Below are 18,528 nucleotides of genomic sequence, written 5' to 3'. Positions count from 1 at the left end.
TCTGCCAGCACAGGTTCATCCCTCCATCCCATCTCACTCTGGTGACAGCCAGAGCTTCAGGTCCTGCTTTGGCAAAACGCTTATTGTGGCTCCAAAGTCCGAAGGGAGTTTAAACACCGACTTCTGTTGTCTTCAGTGGAAATGAGCACCTAAGACCCTTTAAAAAATCAGCCCTGGGGTGTTCAGTGCCTGCTTCGGTTTGTCCATGGTGCTCGAGTGCTGTCGTGGCTTGTGTGACGGCTGTGCGGAAGGTGAGGAGCGTCGATCCTCCCCAGACCTGACCGATAACCTTGTCCTTGACCTCGCGAGAGTAAAGGCCCGTCCCAGGTTTTGGCCGTGGCACCGGGAGCGCGTTGGTGCCCAGGGAGGGCTGCCAGCCTGCGCCAGCCCCTGGGTTTGAAATGAGGAAAACACGGTGGGGCCGTGCAGCCCCTCGATGCTGAACTGGGGAGAGATTCTGGTGCCGTGCCCCAGGGAGTGAAAGAAACTCCGGAAGGCAAGTGCCGCTGGAATCTGGGTCCTGGGGGTGTGGGGGGGGTGTCTGGGTTCATAGGAGAAGGAAAAGAGTTTGATGAATGTGTTTTGGCCCACGGCTGCTTTGCCAGTACTTGTTTGTGTTTGCGTGTCCTCTGCGCTGCTCCCGGTACGGACAGGACCAGCTCAGTGCTGTGGCGTAAGCCCACTGACCGGGGCACCGACACCAGGGCTGCCCTTGGCCCTCCGTGGTCCCGTCTGCTCTGCTGGCATCTCCCTGCAGGTCACCTTGGAGGTGGCTCCTTTGAGCTCCCACGGGAGAGGGGGATGCACGCAGGGGCTGAGCTGGTGCTGCCAGCCCCGCAGCCGCCGAGCCGGTCTCGGAGGTGTCAGGGAAGGTTTTTCATCGTATGCACGCAGCCCGTGAACCCCCCACGGCTAAGGGGAAGGGGTGGCTGCTCCCAGCCTGTCCCTGTGTTGGTCTCTTGCTCCGGTTTCCTTGCTGGGCTCCATCTCCCCCGGCACAGCAAGGGCCTGATCTCTGCTGAAGCTTTCACCTGCCTGAAGAAATAATCACGCTGCATGCTTTTCACTTTATTACCCTTGACTAGGTTTCTTTGGTTTATACCCTTTTTAGAGCTGATTTCAATTCCTTAGCCTCATGCAACAAGCGCCACGGGCAAAAGCATGAACTCTCAAATGCTTTGGTTTTACTGGAAACATTCGAAACCAAGATTGGGGTGAATTTTTCTCTGAATAAGAGCTGATTGCACTCCCTGATTCTGCCCAGGTGGAGGACAGAGGAGGGGGTGGCCGCGGTCCTGTCCGTGTGTCCTGGGGATAAACGAGGGACCGAGCACGCTGCCTCCCCGCCGAGCCAGGGATCCACTGTGTGCCTGCAAAGATAATGTTTTGCTTCAAAAAGGCCTTTCTGATCCACGGTGCTCTGACTTGAGATTCTTTTTCTTAAGCCAAGGTGGCCGGGGGGGCACGTTTCGGCTGCTGCCCTGCCCGGATCCCACCCACCCCAAGGCAGCGAGGGGCAGGCGCCCGGCTGGGATGGACGGGCTCTCCTGCCGCACCGCCGGCCTTTCCTCTGCTCCTCCCGAATATTTTCCCTTTGGAGCTCAACAGCAAAAAGCAATTTTTTTCTTTTTTTTTCTTTTTTTTTTTAACATTTAGATATTTAATGGAGACATTTTTCCTGCCAAAAGGTTTGTCTTTCCCCCTCCGTCTCCCCCCTCCCATCCCTCCCCCTTTCTAAACCCATCGCAGAGGTATCATTTGTTCCCGGCCATTGGCATCTGGTGGCGTCAAGACGAATAATCCCCAGCACGGGGGAGTGGGAGGAGGAGCGCAGCAGGGAGCTCAGTCCCTGCAGCGGGGAGGCGAGTACGGGGTGGGCATCGTGGCATCCCTCCCTCCATCCCTGCCACGGGTGCCGGTGTGGGAGAGTGCCCATGGAGCTGAGCTAGACGGGACTGTGGGGCACTGGAGAGGCTTGTATGCTGCTCCCACACAGGTCTTTGCTCTGTGCCTCAGTTTCCCTGCAGGAAAGCAGGCTTCTCCCCCCTCCCTGGGGCCGCACTGGGTTCGGCACAATAGCAAACCTCCACATTATTATTCTGGGGGCGGAAAGCAGCATTACTCAGAGCCAGGATTACTAATAACGCACTAAATATAGCGCTTTCCATCTCCAGAGTACTTTCTGAACTCTAGCTCGTGAGCTCTAACCCCCTCCAGAGACAGGGGCCAGGGCACCGGCCGGCATCGCAGTGCGGGCAGGGATGCCGGGAGAGCGATGGGACAAGGTTCCCTGTGGATGCTCCTGCCTGGAGGCTCTTCCCGGCGTGATGGAAGGAGCAGGCATCGGGTCAGTCCCTCCTGAGCTCGCCCAGGTTGAGGGGGACGGGGGCGGCAGGCCGAGGCCCCGGGGCGGGCGGGCAGCGAGGGACGGGCTCCCGCAGCCTCTCAGTGATGGTGGGAAGCGGCTGCTTCTCCCACTCGCCCTGCAAGAGAGTTCGGCACCATGAGACCAAGTCAGCATTTCGGGTACTTGGAGACTCCATGTCTTCCCCTGCTTGTAAAAATGAAATGATCTTTAATATTTGAAGTGTTTTTAACCTGAACCAGGATGTTTTCTTACGAGACATTACTAATTATTTGTATTGCAGAAGCACCTACGCCTCCCCTTAGCAGCGCAGATGTCTGCGGTGCACCGCGTTGCACAAACCCACCACAATTAGGGAGTTTCCACCCCAAAAAGTGTTACCCACCAAATCAGACGGCGGCAGCTCAAACCATGGAGTCCCACCGACCCACCCTGCTCTCAGCCCAGCCCTGAAAAACAATCTCTACCAGGTATTGGCAGGCAGGTTGGTTGGAAGCGACATTTGCAGCGTGCCAGCATGGATGTTCACGTGCAGCTGCTGCAAAAGGGGAGGGATGGAGCAGCCTGGGTGAGGAGCTGCAGGGCAGAGCCAGCGACGGGCTGTCACTGCCGTCGGGGCTCAAGGTGACCACGGCCAGGACAAAACCCCCAGCTCCGTGCGTGCATGGGGGCACCTTGTCTCAAGGATGCTCCTTGCAAGGAGCAGTCTGCCGGGTTCAGGCAGTGCCGAGGGCCGAGCCCGCCAGGCAGGGTCTATCTCAGATGTGATGTGTCGGTCCGGGTGAGTGGCCGGGTGAGGCGCAGACAGGGGCTGCGGGGGCAAAGGGGGGGCTCGGTCTGGGCTGAGCTCTGCTTCGGTGATGTTACGGTTTGGCTGCCGGCTGCACGCTCATGCGGAAACGTCAGTGAGAGGCTGAGCCGCAGCGTGAGCCGGAGGAGGGAGGTCTGGAGAGGAGAGGTAGAGGTGTGAGTCATCAGCAAGAAGAAGAAAGTTGAATTTATGTTTTCAAATGAAATTCCTTGTAGTATGTCAAGTGAAATGGGCCAGAGCCTGCACCGGCACCAGGAAAACCCCGGGGAAATGTGGAGGGGGATGGAGCGGGATGGAGGGACCCTCCCAAAGCACACGGGGAGCGACCGGAGAGGGGACCGCATTGCCGGGAAGCACCAGCTGGAGAAACAACTGTTTTCCTGTAACCTTACGGCTCAAGAGAGCAGTTAAGCACGTTTCGGGTGCGCCTGCTCCAGGGCTCAGCCCTGAGCCCACCTGCTGCGGCAGCCTGCCCTGCCGACACGGCCCCAGCCCTGTGCTGCCGCCTCGCCAGCACCCTGCTTTTGGGGTAGATCAGAGGTATTTGGCGTGTCTCGATTGTTGTTGTTTTCAGTGCTTTTGAGTGGAAATCTGAACGTAGAGAGTATAGAGAGTTTACTGCGAACTCTTGCAGGTGCAGGGGACTTGGGGACACCAACATCCCCGCAGTCGCTCACAAGTGTTACCTTGAGATTTTGCTCAATAATTAACAGCACTCAGTCCTTCCAGAAAGCTCGTCAAGTTTGGGATCGCTGAACTGCAAAAACACGAGCTTAATTAGAAGCCGGTGCTTTTCTCTTGGCAGAAACAGTGTGGAATAAATGAGATGTCCTAACATCAGGCTCGCTCTGAAAACATCAGCAGAGCAGGAGGAGCACCTCGGCTCCTTCGCCCTCACTGCGATCTTGTGACCCACTTTGTGCTGGTGTCGGATCTGCTCTACTCGAGTCCCTTCTCAACCGCTCCCCAGACCTCTCCGAAATCAAGCGAGTTGCCTGGGCCATAATTAAGAGGCTTAATTCATAATTCTGCTGTTGCACAAAACTTCTGCACCATTTCTGTCCCATAGCCGAGAGGTGCTGGGTGTCCAGTTCCAGGGAACTGGGAAGGTTTCTGTCCCCAGCAGAGCAGACTTTGCTACGGGGGTTTTACGGGGACAGAGAGCTGATGGCCTTCCCTGCAATCAGCTCAGCACCCTCCGGTGCTGCGGTGGATAGCACTGCATCCAGAACTCGTATGTCATGTAAGTTTATTACACCGATAAATGGGGTCAGGAGCTGATGGTGATAGGGACCATTAGTGGGTTTAATTCTTCATCACCATCATTGTCATGACCATTGTTGCTGGGCCTGGTTTTATTTTAGAGATCTCAGGGCCCTTTTTATCCTTCACGTTTTGCTGGATCGCCGCGTTTGGAGGCTGCACAGATGCTGCGCGTAATGAGCTCGCTCTGCTGGGACCTGATGTGATTTGACAAAATCCTAAAAACCACCTCATGTTTCTCCTCAGTTCTGGAGCTAGCCCTGCTTTAACACTCAATGAAAGCAGCCTCAAAATTGCTTTATGCAAATGCACCTCCTAATTGAAACTGGCCAAGCACATCCACAGCGGGCTCATGCCGTATTGTTTTAAACGCCAGGGCTGGGCTGGGCTCAGTGTCCTGCTGGCACCAGGGTTCCCCAGGCAGCTCCAGCTCCCTGCCCTGAGCCCGTGGGGTGCAGCCGTGTCCTGAGCACTGGAGACCGGAGCTGTCCCATCAGGGTCACCCTGCGGCACAGCTCTGCCGAGCTGCTTTTTTTCCTACGGCCGGGTGTTTTGCTGTGAAGCTTTGGTTGTGAAGCTGTACCTACCGGGAACCGGATAGCTGAGGATTTGTTGCAGTGCATTGAGATCGGAGCAAAGTCATAGAGGGATTTCAGCACGTCTCTGTTGAATGTGTTCCAGGGGATGGAGAAAAACTGCTGCGGGACAGAGACCTGCGGGCACGTGCAGACCTCCTCATCATTGAACCTGGGACAGGAGAAATGCCACACTGAAATGCAGCGGTGCTGTCCCCTTTCAGCGCTGGATGTGCCTAATTCCCATCCACCTAAAGCTCAGCCTGGAACGGCTCCGAGGTTAGTGCTGGGAGCAGGGAGAGCCTAGCGCAGCCGGCACCTGCGGAGGAAGATTTGGGGCCAGCCGGAGTGCCCGTGAGCAGGATGCCCTGTGCAAGGTCAGCATCTCGCCCCTCTCATCATGGGTGAATTAACTGCAGCCTGCTTCTCTGGCAGGGACGCTTGGCATCTGCCGTGGGTTATGAGAAATATTTTGCACATAAGCACTTGGCCACGCGGTGACTCTTGCTGGGAAGTCCCTCCCCAGGAATGCTCTCCCTTCCCGATGGTTCTCACTGCTCAGCCATCCTTAAAGCCCTGGGTTTGGCTGCCAGCTCTGGGGACAGGGGAGGGCAGGACTCTGCTCCAGCACGCAGCCGGAACCAACACAGCTCCTGAAACCCGCACTCCTGAGTGTCCCCGCACACCTACTGCACAGCAGGGCCTTGAATCCCACTTTTTAAACTTTTTTCCCAGTGCTACTAGCAAAGGGCTCTGCAATCATCCCTCTCCCCTCAACATCGCCGTGCAGGGCTCTGTACCTGTTCACGAGGTTGAAGTATCGATGCAGGTAGCCCGGATCCACAGAGCTTTTGCACAGCTCTAGCTGCGTCTGGGGGTAGTAGTGCACGTAGTTCACGCACATCTCCTCCAGGATGCCAAACCCGCCCTACGGCACAGACACAACCCTGCTGGGTCCGGTTCTGCCCTACCGGGGCTGCACGGGCAGCGGGGAGGGCAGAGAGGCCGCAAAGGCACAAAGCTCGCACCGGTACGTGCACCCGTGCACACGCACATTGCACCCCTTCAGATGCATGGGCTTGGCTGCACTCTGCTCTGCTGCCCACCCGCCCTATGTGCAAGGACAGACTTTCAGGCTAGATCGTGTGGTTTACATTAAAATGCAGATTTCCTATAATCCTTCTACTATATTTAGCTTTGTCCCTGTTGATGGTACCTCTGACAGGCTCTTTTTTTGCTGCCTATGTAAGAAAATAACATGCACTGTCAAAAAAATGCCACTTCTCTTTAATTACAATTAATCCCTGGTGGAACAGTTTGTGATGGGAATTAGTGACACATGCTACTTCTCAATTAGCACCCTAACATCCCTGCTGAAGGCAGCAGAGCCTTGTGGGTTCGCTTCTCTACCACCCTCCCCCTGGTTTCTGGCTGCGATTCAGCCGGGGTTCATGCAGATGCCCGCTTTGTGGGTGCCCCCAGCCCTGGGGTGCGAACACACGCCAGCCCCACGTGGGCAGGTGAGCTCGTCCCCACACTCACCACGGTGGCTCGGCTCCGGTCCTCCGTGTTGTACGTGCAGGTCGTGATGAGTTCGTCGCCCTGGAGGGTTTGAACACAGACACGTGTAAGTGTGAGAGTGCGGGGTTTCCCCTCTCTGAGCAGCACGTTTGGGGATCAGGGAGTTTGTAAGGTAGCGGATCTCTGCTCCCTGCAGCGCTCCCAGCCCGCAGGCAGCCTGTTCCCCACCAGCGCCGGCTGCAGTGCCACAGGAGCGCTTGCTAAACTTGCATCCCCTGGGGAGATTCCCTGGGGCCGTATCCCAGGGATGGCGTTCCCTGCTTTCCCCACTTTTAAAGAATTTCTGCAGGGCTGAGGCACCTAAAAAAAAAAAAATGCACTTAGGCAACATTTTGAATTGCCAAACCTGTACCCAACTTGATGGCACAACTGCCTCCCCCTCCACCGCCCGTGCCGTGGGGACACCCCGGCGCACAGCCCTGCCGACGGTTTCAATAGGTGCTGAGGCTTCTGAGCAGCCTCCTGGGGCACGGCGGGTCCCGTAGGTGCCCCCCGCTTTGCAGCCGGGTCCTTCCCCAGCCGTACAGCCCGTTTTACCACCCGCTCCCACATTTGCTGCCGAATCTATTCCTCCCCTTCCATCCAGCGAGGAGGGAGGGAGCACCTCCAGCACATGCACTGTTTGCCCTCACCCCCCTGGGAGCCTCCCTCTGCTAGAGGAAGCCCAGCTAAACTAGGTGCTTAATTTAGCTCCTGGCACGGTTTGGTTGCCCACACGCTGGTTTCGTGCCATGTTAGACGAGCCCTGGCGTCCCCAAGGCATCTGCGCGGGGGTGGCAGATATGACCTGGGGACCACCGGGAGCGTGTCGTCCTGCAGCCCCCCCGGAGGTCTCGGATGGCAGCAGCGCCCGTGCGTGGGCAGGGGCTGCCGGTGAGTCCCACGGGACACCGCTGCGGGTGGTGGAGGGGATGAGGTGGTGTAAAGGAGTCAGGGGTCTCAGGGCTGTGGGGTTGGGGGAAGGTCTCGTGTGGTTTGGAAGCCGCCACGGTTTTTGGAGCCACTCACTGGAAAAACTGCAACCACCTCCTTCAGCATGCGGATCTCCTGGGAGGGAAGGAGAGGGGCCGCATCAGAGCAACGCCGTGGTGCTGTGCCCAGGGTAGCCCCCGGGCGATGTCCAGCCGGGACCCCCCGCTGCCCCTGCAGACCCCATACCTGGAAGTGAGGGCTGTAGTGACCGTCGGCATTCACGACCTGCTGCTCCCTCCCGTCCCGGGACAGCACTGTCACCACTTTTCTTCCTGCCAGGTGAGTGTGGAGCTGGGAGGCGAAGATGCGGATGCCAGCAGCGGGCAGAGCCTGGGGGAAGGACGGCTCAAGCCCCCGTGCCCGACCCCGTCCCGCTCCCTCCCGTGCATCCCCTGGCTGTGTGCTTGCGACCGGCCGTCCCTGCGCTGGCTCCCGCACGGGGGGTTTGGGGGTTGCTGTGCCCTTGGGGCAGCACAGAAGTGAGCTCCCTGCAGAGGGACAGACGCTCGGTCTGCTGCCAAGTCCAATTTACGCGCTGCTGTGCCCTAAGTCAGCAGGAGCAGCTGAGCCGGACGCTGCTTGGTCCTTGCATTCATCAGTGGTGGCACAAACGGTTCCTTTTGGGTAGGCCCTACAAAAACATTCACTAAAACTTCCCTGAGACCAAGGTGGGCATTTTGAAACCATACTTGATAGAGCTCTTGGTGAGCTCCTTGGAAGCAGAGACTAATCTTCCCATCTCCGTGGGGGAAAGCACCGCTGAGGCACAGCCAGCTCAGCAGGAAGTTTTATGGGAATGGTACCCCGGGGAGCTGGAGCAGATGGCTCCCCAGGAGAGCTGCTTCGAGGGGGATTCAGCACATCCCAACCAGCTGCTCACTGTTTGTTGTACACAGCAGATATTTTCTTTCCAGCACAACCTCATGGTAAGGGGTTCAGGGAGTTTAAAACTGGGAATTGGGAGCCTGGAGCTCAGTGCCGCATCACTGGTGCCTGGCACCTGGGAAAAGCCATTTACAATCTCTCTTCTCCGAGGTGAAGCCAGGTCAGAGAGGAAGGGCACTCACCAGCTGGGTGCATTTGTCAGTGCAATACCCCGTGAGGATGAAAGCGTCCTCGCCCGGGGGAATGGCCATCACCGGCGTGTAGACCAAGCCCAGCTCCATGATGCCGGCGTCGTAGGGTCGCAGGGTGGCCGTGTAGTAGAGGCGGATCCCTGAGGAGTCGCGGCGACCTGGTGGGCAAGAGGACAAGGCTGCAAATCATCGTGGGAGAAGTGACGGCTGCTGGGACAAGGTCAGGCGTGAAAAATGAGGCTGTGCTGCAGTGGGTGTGTGGAGAGGTGCTCTGGCCTCTCGCTTGCAGCTTTCTTCATGTGTTCTCATTGTTTTAAAATCCTAGATATTTTCATGCAAGTCTTTACTGAGCGGCCCCAAAGACATGCCTGGTCCCCTGGAGAGGTCACTAGCCTGAGGCTGAATTGCTCCTGAGAGAGGTAAGTAGTGCCTTTGGAGAGCCCAAAGCAGGAGGACAGATCACGGGGTGCTTTGGAGAACTCTCTCAGAAATATGGCTCATTGCGTCTTTAACTGGTACATCCAAATAACTAAGGACATGCTCTTATTGGGGGCCTGGCAGGAGGAGAAATGCCTGTGGAGCAAGTACTCTTTGCATTTGGAAAGCTTCTGGTCTCTCTTGCATTTGAGAGTACCCCATTTAACCTCCCCCAGGGAGCTGGTGGGAGCTGGAGAAGACCCTGTGCCCATGGTGTGCCCCTGGCAGATGCTGACCGCAGGGCAGGCAGAGGCAGCAGCGAGCTCTGCTGAGACGCGAAGCCAAGCTCTGGCTCTCGTTTGCCACCCAGCTCTGTGAAAAAAGGGAAAGGGCACGTTCAGTAGGTCAGGAGGGGTTCAGGCTGGCTTTGAACCCTCTGTCTCTGGGCTGGAGCCCATCCAGGGATAAGAATAATGGGGGAGACACTATTGGTTAACACGCAAAAGCAGATAAATTATGAAAGACATGAGCTCCATATTTATAGACGTGTTTCTTCTCGAGTTGCCGAATGTGCTATGATTGATCTACAGTACATATGCTCTGGTCTCCTAAAAATATACTTGGGTAGTCAAGAAGCTACTTGTTTTTATGTAAATGAAGAAACTGGGTTGTTTGGAATCCTTTTTAAAAAAAAATGTGTCTCCTGACAATGTTATTGAAGCAGGAATACCAGCAAAACATCATCTAAGTTCCCCCATCCCCAGCCAGGCTGGTGCTGTCTCTCTGGTGACTTCGGCACCGCTGTTGCTCTTGGCTCTGGGCTCATACCCGCCACCACCTCCTTGCACAGAAGTTGGGGTACACCCTGTGACAGCCCAGCTAAACACGGGTGTTGCCTTGGACCATTGCCCTGCTGGAGTGATGGGTAGGGGCAGTTTTCTGCCTGGGGGGCTGCGGGCTCAGCCTGGTTCCCCTTCCCCAAGACTCTCTCCTCGCTGCTGGGCATGCATGAGGATGGGGTCCAGCCTCCGGTGAGGATGACTTCGCTGAGACCAGAAAGGCAGCAGCATGGTGGGGGTTTAATATATTCCTCCTGCTCATGCAGATCTGGACCATGAGGTCTCCAGAAAGTTGCAAATAGGGGTATGATTTTGGCCAAATTTTGTTCTGTAGGAAGCCCTCCCTGGCAGGGTGGCAGTACCTGGTGTTTACCTGTCTCTCCTGCCACTGCCTCGCTGGGGAGGCACTGGGCATCGCCACACACCCACTCACCTTCGAACACCAGGGGATTGTGGTAATGAATCTCAAGGCGCAAATATCTGGAGGAGCCCGGGCCACCGAAGGCAAGACCCGCTTCTTCGGGGTAGTAAAAAGCCTGGAAGCAGAGGGAGGGTGTTAGTGGAGTGGTGGGGTGGCTTTCCTGGGGACAAGGCTGAAAAGCCTAAGGGAAATGTCTGGGCATAATCCTAACCCCCACTGTGGGTTGAGGGACATGATTTGTGCTCTTGGTTGTGTTTGGTGAACCGGTCTTGCTTCAAAAGACTTTTCACATGCCGGCATGCACATGCAATGGCATAAGGGGCATCACACCGATTTATGGCACTGAGGAGGTGGGCTGGGGGGTGAGGTGGAAACTCAGACACAGGGGAGCTCAGACAGGGCTGGACACAAATCCCAGCAGAGACTGGGGTTGGGGCAGCCCGCATGGGACAATCCCAAAATGGGATCAGGAAGGGTTGAGAGGCAGCAGGAAAGCACCCAGGACCAAAGCTTTCACCCAGGGCAGCGGGTCCCATCTTGCACCCACCTGCGCTCCCATGGCCCATGCTGCAAGCACGTGCCTGCAGTAGTTGAGCCGGTTTGGCTTCATCTTGGAGTCGCAGGGCCCATTGTAATAGGGGAAGCTGTCGAATTCAGCAGCGCACTGGAAGACTTCCATGTGGTGGACCAGGGCCTCATTGCCTGCCGTGATCACTGGCTCGTACTGCAAAGCAGCGTCCAAGAAGGAGGACACATTGAGAACGTTTGCTGAGAGCCCATCCCCGGGGGCTGCTGTCTGTGCAGGCTGCACAAGGAGCCCAAGGCAGGTATGTCTGCTTTTACTGAAGGGGAGGCAGATTCTGCTGCCTGATGGGGAGGAGAGGTTGTTATGGGCATGAGGCACCAAGGTCCAAGAGCTCTTGGTTGGCTTTGGGACCAACCCAGAGTCCACCGGAGGCCATAGAATCATAGAATGGTTTGAGCTGGAAGGGACCTTAAGGATCACCTAGTTTCAGCCCCCCCTGCCATGGGCAGGGACACCCTCCACTAGCCCAGGTTGCCCAAAGCCCCATCCAACCTGGCCTTGAACACTGCCAGGGAGCCAGGGGCAGCCACAGCTTCTCTGGGCAACCTGTTCTAGTGCCTCACTACCCTCATAGTGAAGAATTTCTTCCTTATATCCAGTCTAAATCTACCCTCTTTCAGTTTAAAGCCATTACCCCTTGTCCTATCACTACTAGAGAAACATCTCACCCCTTCTCCAGCAACAGATGCACCTGACCAGCAGAAGATCTTGGTCTGCTTTGTGACGACCGAGTCCTTTGTCAGGTTTGCAGGGCTGAGGTGACCCTGGGGACGTTGCTTTTCGCTATAGGGAGTCCTGGCCGTGTTGCGGTGGCTCTGCCTGCAGACATTGAATTTCAATTCTATCCAACAGCTGTTTAGGGCATGAGGAGGGTGTTTTGGGGTAGAAAGACTGACTTCAAACAAGCCTGAGGAACAGCTCTGGCTAAAAGTGCCAGCTGTAGAAATGATCCGCAGCAGCGGGAAGGCATCAGGATTTACGCGCTTTTTACTTACACACAGATGATTCACTTCACACCATCTGTTGAAGAGAAAATCCTCCTTCTGAGTTTTCCTTTGCAGCATCGTCTCTCCCCTATAAATCACTAAGCACTCACTTCGGCTCGTGTGTCAGGTTTTCCCTCTCCCCGTCGTGTGGTTTTGACTCTGGGTGTGCCAGGTCATCTGCCGAGCCACCTCCGCGCCGCCTGGGCGATGCTCTGCCAGCAGCTCGTGACGGCCGGTCAGATGGCCTGACGCCTGCCGTTCCCCGGCACTAACCTGTGCCTGCAGGTTTCTGCCTCTCCTTTGAAAGGAGGTGACCCAAGCATGTGCAACACGTCTAGGCAATGCACACAAGTTGCATTTATGTCTGTAACACACCCCCCCACCCTTTTTTTCTTTTTTGGAATATGCCTAATTTTTTAGAAGCCAGTTCACATCCTGGCTCGCTCTGCCCTGTTCTCGCCAGCCCTGTTCCTTTGTTTCCCATGTTTATATATTCCTCGTGGTTCGTTGTGTGTCATAATCCTGCCACAGGTCTGTCCTTGATGGCTACAGCTCTGCCTTCTGCAGGGGGTCAGCTCTGCAAGGGAGCTGCTCTGAGCCTGCCCTGGTACTTGCTCGTTGTGCCAGGTGGAAAGTCACCAACCTGCCACCTCCTGCTGAGAAGCCTCTGATTTTGGGTTCTCTAGGAGATGTGAGGATGCTACTGTCCGGTGGTATGGCTGTGGGAGATGTTTTGGTACCGTGCTGGGTAAAAGACGTATGGGTCTGAAAGCCTCCCTGTGACAGGGCAGGGAAGAGGTGGACTTTGCAGACTGAATGTGATAGCTGATCTGCACCAGGGAAAGCAACCCTCTTCTCCTGCCTCTTACCATGATAATGTGATGTTTGGGGAAGCCGTCTGGGAGCTCTGCCATGTAACACCAGTAGGTTGTCTCCTGGCTGGGAATGACAATGTCAGGGGCCATTATCTCCATGGTCTTCATGTCGCTGGGCAGTTCAGGGACGGTGATGTTGGGCTTTAGCAGCTGCACTCTCTGCAGTCCCCTGTGGATGGCAGAGATGTTGATGGCTTGGAGGGAACGGACCGGTTTCTCCAGGATCCCATAGATAAGGTGCACGGTGCCATCCTGAAGCGAGAGCAAAGTATATCAGGCAGTTTTTCATGCGGGAACATGAACTGCATGGACTATTAGCACCAGTATTGGTGGGATGAATCCAGGAATGGGGCTTTTAACTCATCCCCGGATTGGAAACCACCCTGACTTCACCAGTAGCTCACTTTGCTGGGCTGTCCTGGTAAGACTGTAGATTTCAGGGCATTTCTTTGGCTGACGTGATTACAGAGGGTGCCTTACCATTTGGGAGAGTCTGAAAAGTTTTCCCGAGATGCCATCAATTTTAAACTTAAGTAGTCAATACTATTGCCCCCACACCTCTCCCCTACCCATAAGGGTAATGTCTCCTCTCTGCTTCTTCAGAGCCCCTCATCCCTCCTGACCTCCAGGCTGGGACTGCCATGTCAGTTCAGGACTCATCCCACCCTGAACCCTGGTCCTGGCAATGGCCATGGCCAATGGCCTGGGGAGGAACAGCAGAAACAAAACTTTTCCCTGAAATCCTCCCTATCTCGCATCTTCTGTTGGGGGAAGCTCTGCTGACAGTCTACTGCAAGCAAGGAAGGTGCTGCTGAACCCAGTGAGCTCTGGACAGGAGATAAGGAAGAAAGGAAAAAGAGACATTTTTTTTCTTAAAGGATCAGAGAATAAGACCTGCAAGTCTTTTCCCAGTTCACACACAGAATTTTTTCCTCCAGGGCTCTCTGTTTTGGCAGACAGTAGACATTTCTCACCACAAGACAAGCTTTTGGAAACCAGCAACAAAAACTCAAGGACGGTCTGTGCCCACGTTGGCTTTAAAATATCCTGCCTACCAAAGGCTTTCATCTGAAATGAGCCTAACGCCGATTCCTGCCCGCACTCTGGGTCCATGGCTGACACCCCGAAGCTCTTTGACATCCCCACTGGGAAGGTTTCCCCCAAATCCCATCTCATGGGGGAGTGGTGAATGCAGACCCAGAGAGGCTTCACTGAACCACGCATGTGCACACCGCAGTGGTGTATTTGCCATCCCTTTGCTCCGTCTTCTTCCAAAACCTTCCTCTTTGCCTCCCGTTGAACACCACCAACACCTCTTTGTAACACTCCAAACAGTTGGCTCCAGACTGCAAACTGGAGTGATGCAGGAGGGTATTTATATAGACCTAACACATGCTTAACAGGAGCGGATGATGCAAACGAGCTAAAATCTACACTTTATAGAGGTTTATAAGGGGTTGTAAATAGATCGTGCCAAACATTACTCGTGTCCCAGGGCTGACATCTGTAGCACGCTTCCTTTCTGCCCTAGACAGCACAAACACCTGATGCTGTTCCCAAAACAATACACCGGTGAGGTATGACCATGCAGGTTGAGGTTTGGAGCCGAGCTTGGTGCCCCAGGGCTGGGATGGGGCTGGGGGGTGCTATAGGGGGGTGAGGGCAATGCCGTACCTCTATAAGGTAGTCCTTGGGGTCACAGGTGCTGAAGGCTCTTCTGAAGAGGAGGTAGAGCCCCTCAGGAGCCTTCCGAGCCCCGAGGAGCTGGTAGTCCTGCTGCGAGTCCATGTGGAGCCGCCCCTTGGCATCACTCCAGGCATCCTGCGGGAGGAAGAGCATCCCCCTAAGCCAGGAGGCTCCGCTGGACCAGCTCAGCTCGAGGAGCCCACGGCAGTGACCTCCACTGGTACCAGTCGTGAAGCCCTCCTTCTGTTCCTCCTCCGGTTGTTCACCCTCCACATCCCAGAGGTGGAGGGACCATGTGTTTTGGTTGCCCCATGCCGCCCTCCAGTAGCCCACGGGCAGAACTGTGCTGGCATCACCCCTGCCACAAGACCCTTGGTGCTCGGCACAGGCAGACCTGTGAAATACGTGACCCAGCATTAAAGATCTGCAGAAAGACCTTTAGAAGTTGAGATGCGACTAGGGGAAAGGAGGAGGGGGGAGGAAAGTCCGCAGGGACACATGAAGGTGTTGCATCGGTCTGTGCTGTGTTTGGGGTGTATTTGGCTGGGGGACATTCTCAGGGGTTGATGTGCTCTCCAAGACCCTCACCACAAACCAGCTGCTCGCAACTGAAGATCAGACCCTTGCTGGGCTGTAACGTCAGCTCTAGAAATCACCACCCCTCTTCAAAATCCTTCATTTTTTGTGGCCAGATTGTTTTGGCAGCCCAGCAAGGCCTCCCAAAAACTGCTCGCTGTTGACGATGGTGTCAAAGGCACACCGAGAAGCAAAGCAATAGGTTACTCCTCTGCTTAAGGATTTGAAAGTTTGGAGTATAAAATCCTGCAATAATTTGGATTCGAACAGTGTTGCTGTCTTGATCTTTTGCAACTCCTGTTGATATCTTTTGTTTACTGAGAAAAGGCACCTACGAAGTACCTCGGTGTACCTACACAAGTGGCATTGGTTCTCTTATCTTGGGGGAAAAAACAGAAGAATAACATATAAAACATCTTGGCATCATTTCAGCCAGAACTATAGAGTGATATTTCGAGAACATATTGTCCTTAGAGGGGGAGAGTAAAATCAGCTGCATGAAGCTAGCATGACATTTGTTTTCATAGGAGTATGGTGTGCGAATTAATCTCGTAGTACATGGGGGGTTAAGCAAATTTGGATCATTTTAACAGCTGACATACTTATCCAGAAGAAAGGCTGCTGGGAGAGAGAAAACCAGGACTGGAGAGATTTATAGAAATCTCCTTGCAGGATGCTGTTCAGCGCCAATGGAAAGAGAAAGCCCAAATGCTGCCTCGCGTTTAATTCAGCGCTGTTTGCCTTTCACTGAGCTCATGAAGGCAGATTAGAAATGATCCTTTACGGTTTTTTAACATGATGCTGTGAAATACTGTAGCATTCGGGCCACCACACAGCCTGAATGGCTGGTAATTAGCAGGAAAACAGTACAGACAATAAGCCCTCCTTTTCATCCTTTCATTATGCTGCAGATCACATCGCGGCTGATTGTGAAAGAATGTATTTTATGGTTAATTTGAAGTAAGAAGAGAGGTAAAATTTAACTTACTGGAAAGCATCACATGGGGAAAAAATGTGAATTGCTTTCTGCAGCCAAGCGCAACTGCAATATGCCCGAGGTGGTGGGCTGGGGGTGGGTGGCTCTGGAGAGCACGGGGTAGTCACTGTAACTGCAGCCCCGGCCGAAAGACAAACCGAAGGAGAACCCGGACAGACAGACTGTGTCGGACAGGACAATGATTTGCAGCAGCAATATCAAACAGCAAAATTAGAAATTACGTCCCCCCACATCTGCTACCACCGGGCGTTACATACCACCCAAATACATTTGCATGTTTAATTTCTGATAACACTGCGCCCTGGCAGGCAGCCGTCAGGTTGTGTTTCCCCGTGTGCTGCTGATCTCTGCCATAGCATCAAAGGCGACTCGCAGCCGGGTTACTGGTGCTGCCAGGAGCAGCCTTCCTGGCTGATAACTTTTTCACTGTCTCAAAGTCATTAACAGGAGCCGTGGCTAATTTTTAACGTGACTGACAGCAGCGCACAAGTGAACCAGGGTGTCGATGCATCCCGCACGTGCGTGTGTGAGCGTGAGCTGGTCCACACAACAACCTGTTGGAGCTTTTTACAGCTAAGCGCAGCAGAGACATCCAGGTTCTGGTTCCACTCAGCCTTGCTGATGTGCCGCTGTATTTATTCTTTTCTCTTTGGGTTTAGGATCCTATGCCAAACCCATAGTGTAGACCTGATCTGTGGCTCCCTCTGGGATAGAAACCCCCAAGCTCTTTCGGGCCACTTCCACCTGAGCAGCGGGAGCAGTCCTGCGTGCACCGTGCCCCGGACCAGCCCCACTCTTTCAAACCGCGAGCCAGATTCACCCATGGGGAGGCAACCCCGAAAGCAGCCATGCGAACACACAAGCGACTCACCCCAAAATAGGAATTGTGCCCATCGCTCCAGAGCACGGCCAGGTCTGCGTTCTCAAACTCGCCCCTGTCCGACATCCCGAAGAGGAGCCCGAATTGCAGGTCCCTGATGAGGAGCTGGAAATGCACGGCTTGCTCGGGATAGCTGACATTCCAGGAGAGCTCGAGCAGCCCCTGGGGATCGAGGGGCACCTTGTAGGGCAAATCACTCCCACGGGGCACCGAGCCCTGCAGGGCCACCACCAAGATGACCAGGAACACCGCGATCATGGTGAAGTACATGGATGCCACTTCCCGCAGCTTGAAGCTGGGGCAGGGGCAGGGCTGGCTCCCGGAGGTCTGCATGCTGGGGAGGACGGCACCCGCGCGCCTGGCTTTGCCCATTTATGCGCTGGCCCTCCTGGGCAAGCCGGGTAAGTGATACTCTTTAATTGCATTTGGTTGTTGGGAAATTGGATTGTTGTATTGACCCCCCCACCTCCTAGCCAAATACTTGCCATTTGCTGCCTCCCCTTAATTGGCTCTAATTGCATATGGACATTATCAATAGCAATTGAATTTGACTGGGCTGATGTTACTCGCTCTTAAATCTTCCTTAGTGGCTGGCAAGGGCTGTTTACTCGCAAGCTGCTCTTGCTGAGCCCTGCCTGGACACACTGCCCTCCTTGCGGTGCCTCTCGCCCAGCTCTGCAGCCAGCCCTGCCTGCGCTCTGCGGGGCGAAAGCTCCGGGATAGCCCCAGGAGCAATCCCGGTCACAGATCCCCATGTCCCTCAGCCTGGCATTGCTTATCACTTATCACCACTTCTCACCCAAAGCGTGGCCAGACTGGGGGGGATCAAAGCCCAGGGTCAGCTGCCAGACGGATGCAGAGTCCTGGTCCCACTCCTTGCCTACGCTCTGCTGGGTGCAGGTCAGGGTATCACTGTGTGCACCCCCATTTTTTTTTTGCTCCTCTGAATAACCACACCGTTGGCAGCTTGCAGATAAGCTGGCCCAAAGTGCACTGGGGGCACGTCTCGGCTCCCCTGACCCTGTGGCGGTGTGATGCTCAGGCTGTGCCAAGGTCCGGGCTGCACCGCGGGACCCATCCGGCTGCACGTTCCCTGCCAGCGCCCCTGCCAATGGCACAAATCCCGGGGAAACCTTTCCATGTTTGTTTATTTTTGGAGGCTGGCCTCCCTGGGGGCACGTTTGCATGAGATGCTGCCGAAAGCTGAGCTGAGTCGAGCGACCCAGAGCCCCACAGTCCTTTAGCCGCTGCTGGGTTCAAAATGAACCTCTCCAAGCCGACTGTGGGGTCGTTTGCTGGAGCTCTTGTGGGTGTCAGAGCAGGTCCAGAGGGATGGTCCCAGGAGGGGACATGTCCTTTCTGTGTTTTGGGTGGTGGCAATGGTGCTTTCTGCTCCAGCAAGCCAGCCTGATAGCTCAGCTGGAGACAGTGTGGGAGATGGCTGTTCTCCTCCCATCTCAGTTTCCATCCATTTTTTAACCTGTTAATAATAGTTTTATATGTAATCGTGATCACACCTCCAGGAAAATGCTGCAAGAGTTTATTTTAGCAGGGTAGAGCCAGCCTGGCAGCGCTGAGCTGGGGTCCTGGCATCTCACGGGGTCTTTCCTGCACACCCCAGC

At 55.1% G+C, this 18,528-nt stretch overlaps 1 protein-coding gene and 1 long non-coding RNA gene across 2 annotated transcripts; one reads left to right on the top strand and one right to left on the bottom strand.

Moving 5' to 3' along the window:
• The first annotated feature begins 2,220 nt into the window (after nt 1–2,220).
• On the top strand, nt 2,221–6,215 carry LOC142604659 (uncharacterized). The gene is made up of 3 exons (XR_012838511.1): nt 2,221–2,347; nt 2,649–2,835; nt 5,121–6,215. It is a non-coding gene; the product is annotated as an uncharacterized LOC142604659 (long non-coding RNA).
• DBH (dopamine beta-hydroxylase) lies at nt 2,342–17,331 on the bottom strand. Its single transcript, XM_075772759.1, is given in 13 exon segments — nt 2,342–2,483; nt 5,027–5,186; nt 5,815–5,942; nt 6,557–6,616; nt 7,604–7,642; nt 7,754–7,897; nt 8,635–8,801; nt 10,333–10,435; nt 10,868–11,044; nt 12,762–13,019; nt 14,442–14,588; nt 16,898–17,260; nt 17,263–17,331. Coding segments are annotated over 13 exon segments (1,950 nt in total). The 3' UTR covers nt 2,342–2,348.
• Nucleotides 17,332–18,528: the final 1,197 nt, after the last annotated feature.

The sequence above is a fragment of the Balearica regulorum genome, chromosome 20, assembly GCF_011004875.1.
Source record: "Balearica regulorum gibbericeps isolate bBalReg1 chromosome 20, bBalReg1.pri, whole genome shotgun sequence".
Lineage (NCBI taxonomy): Eukaryota > Metazoa > Chordata > Aves > Gruiformes > Gruidae > Balearica > Balearica regulorum.
This window is presented reverse-complemented; position numbering and strand designations above follow the sequence as displayed.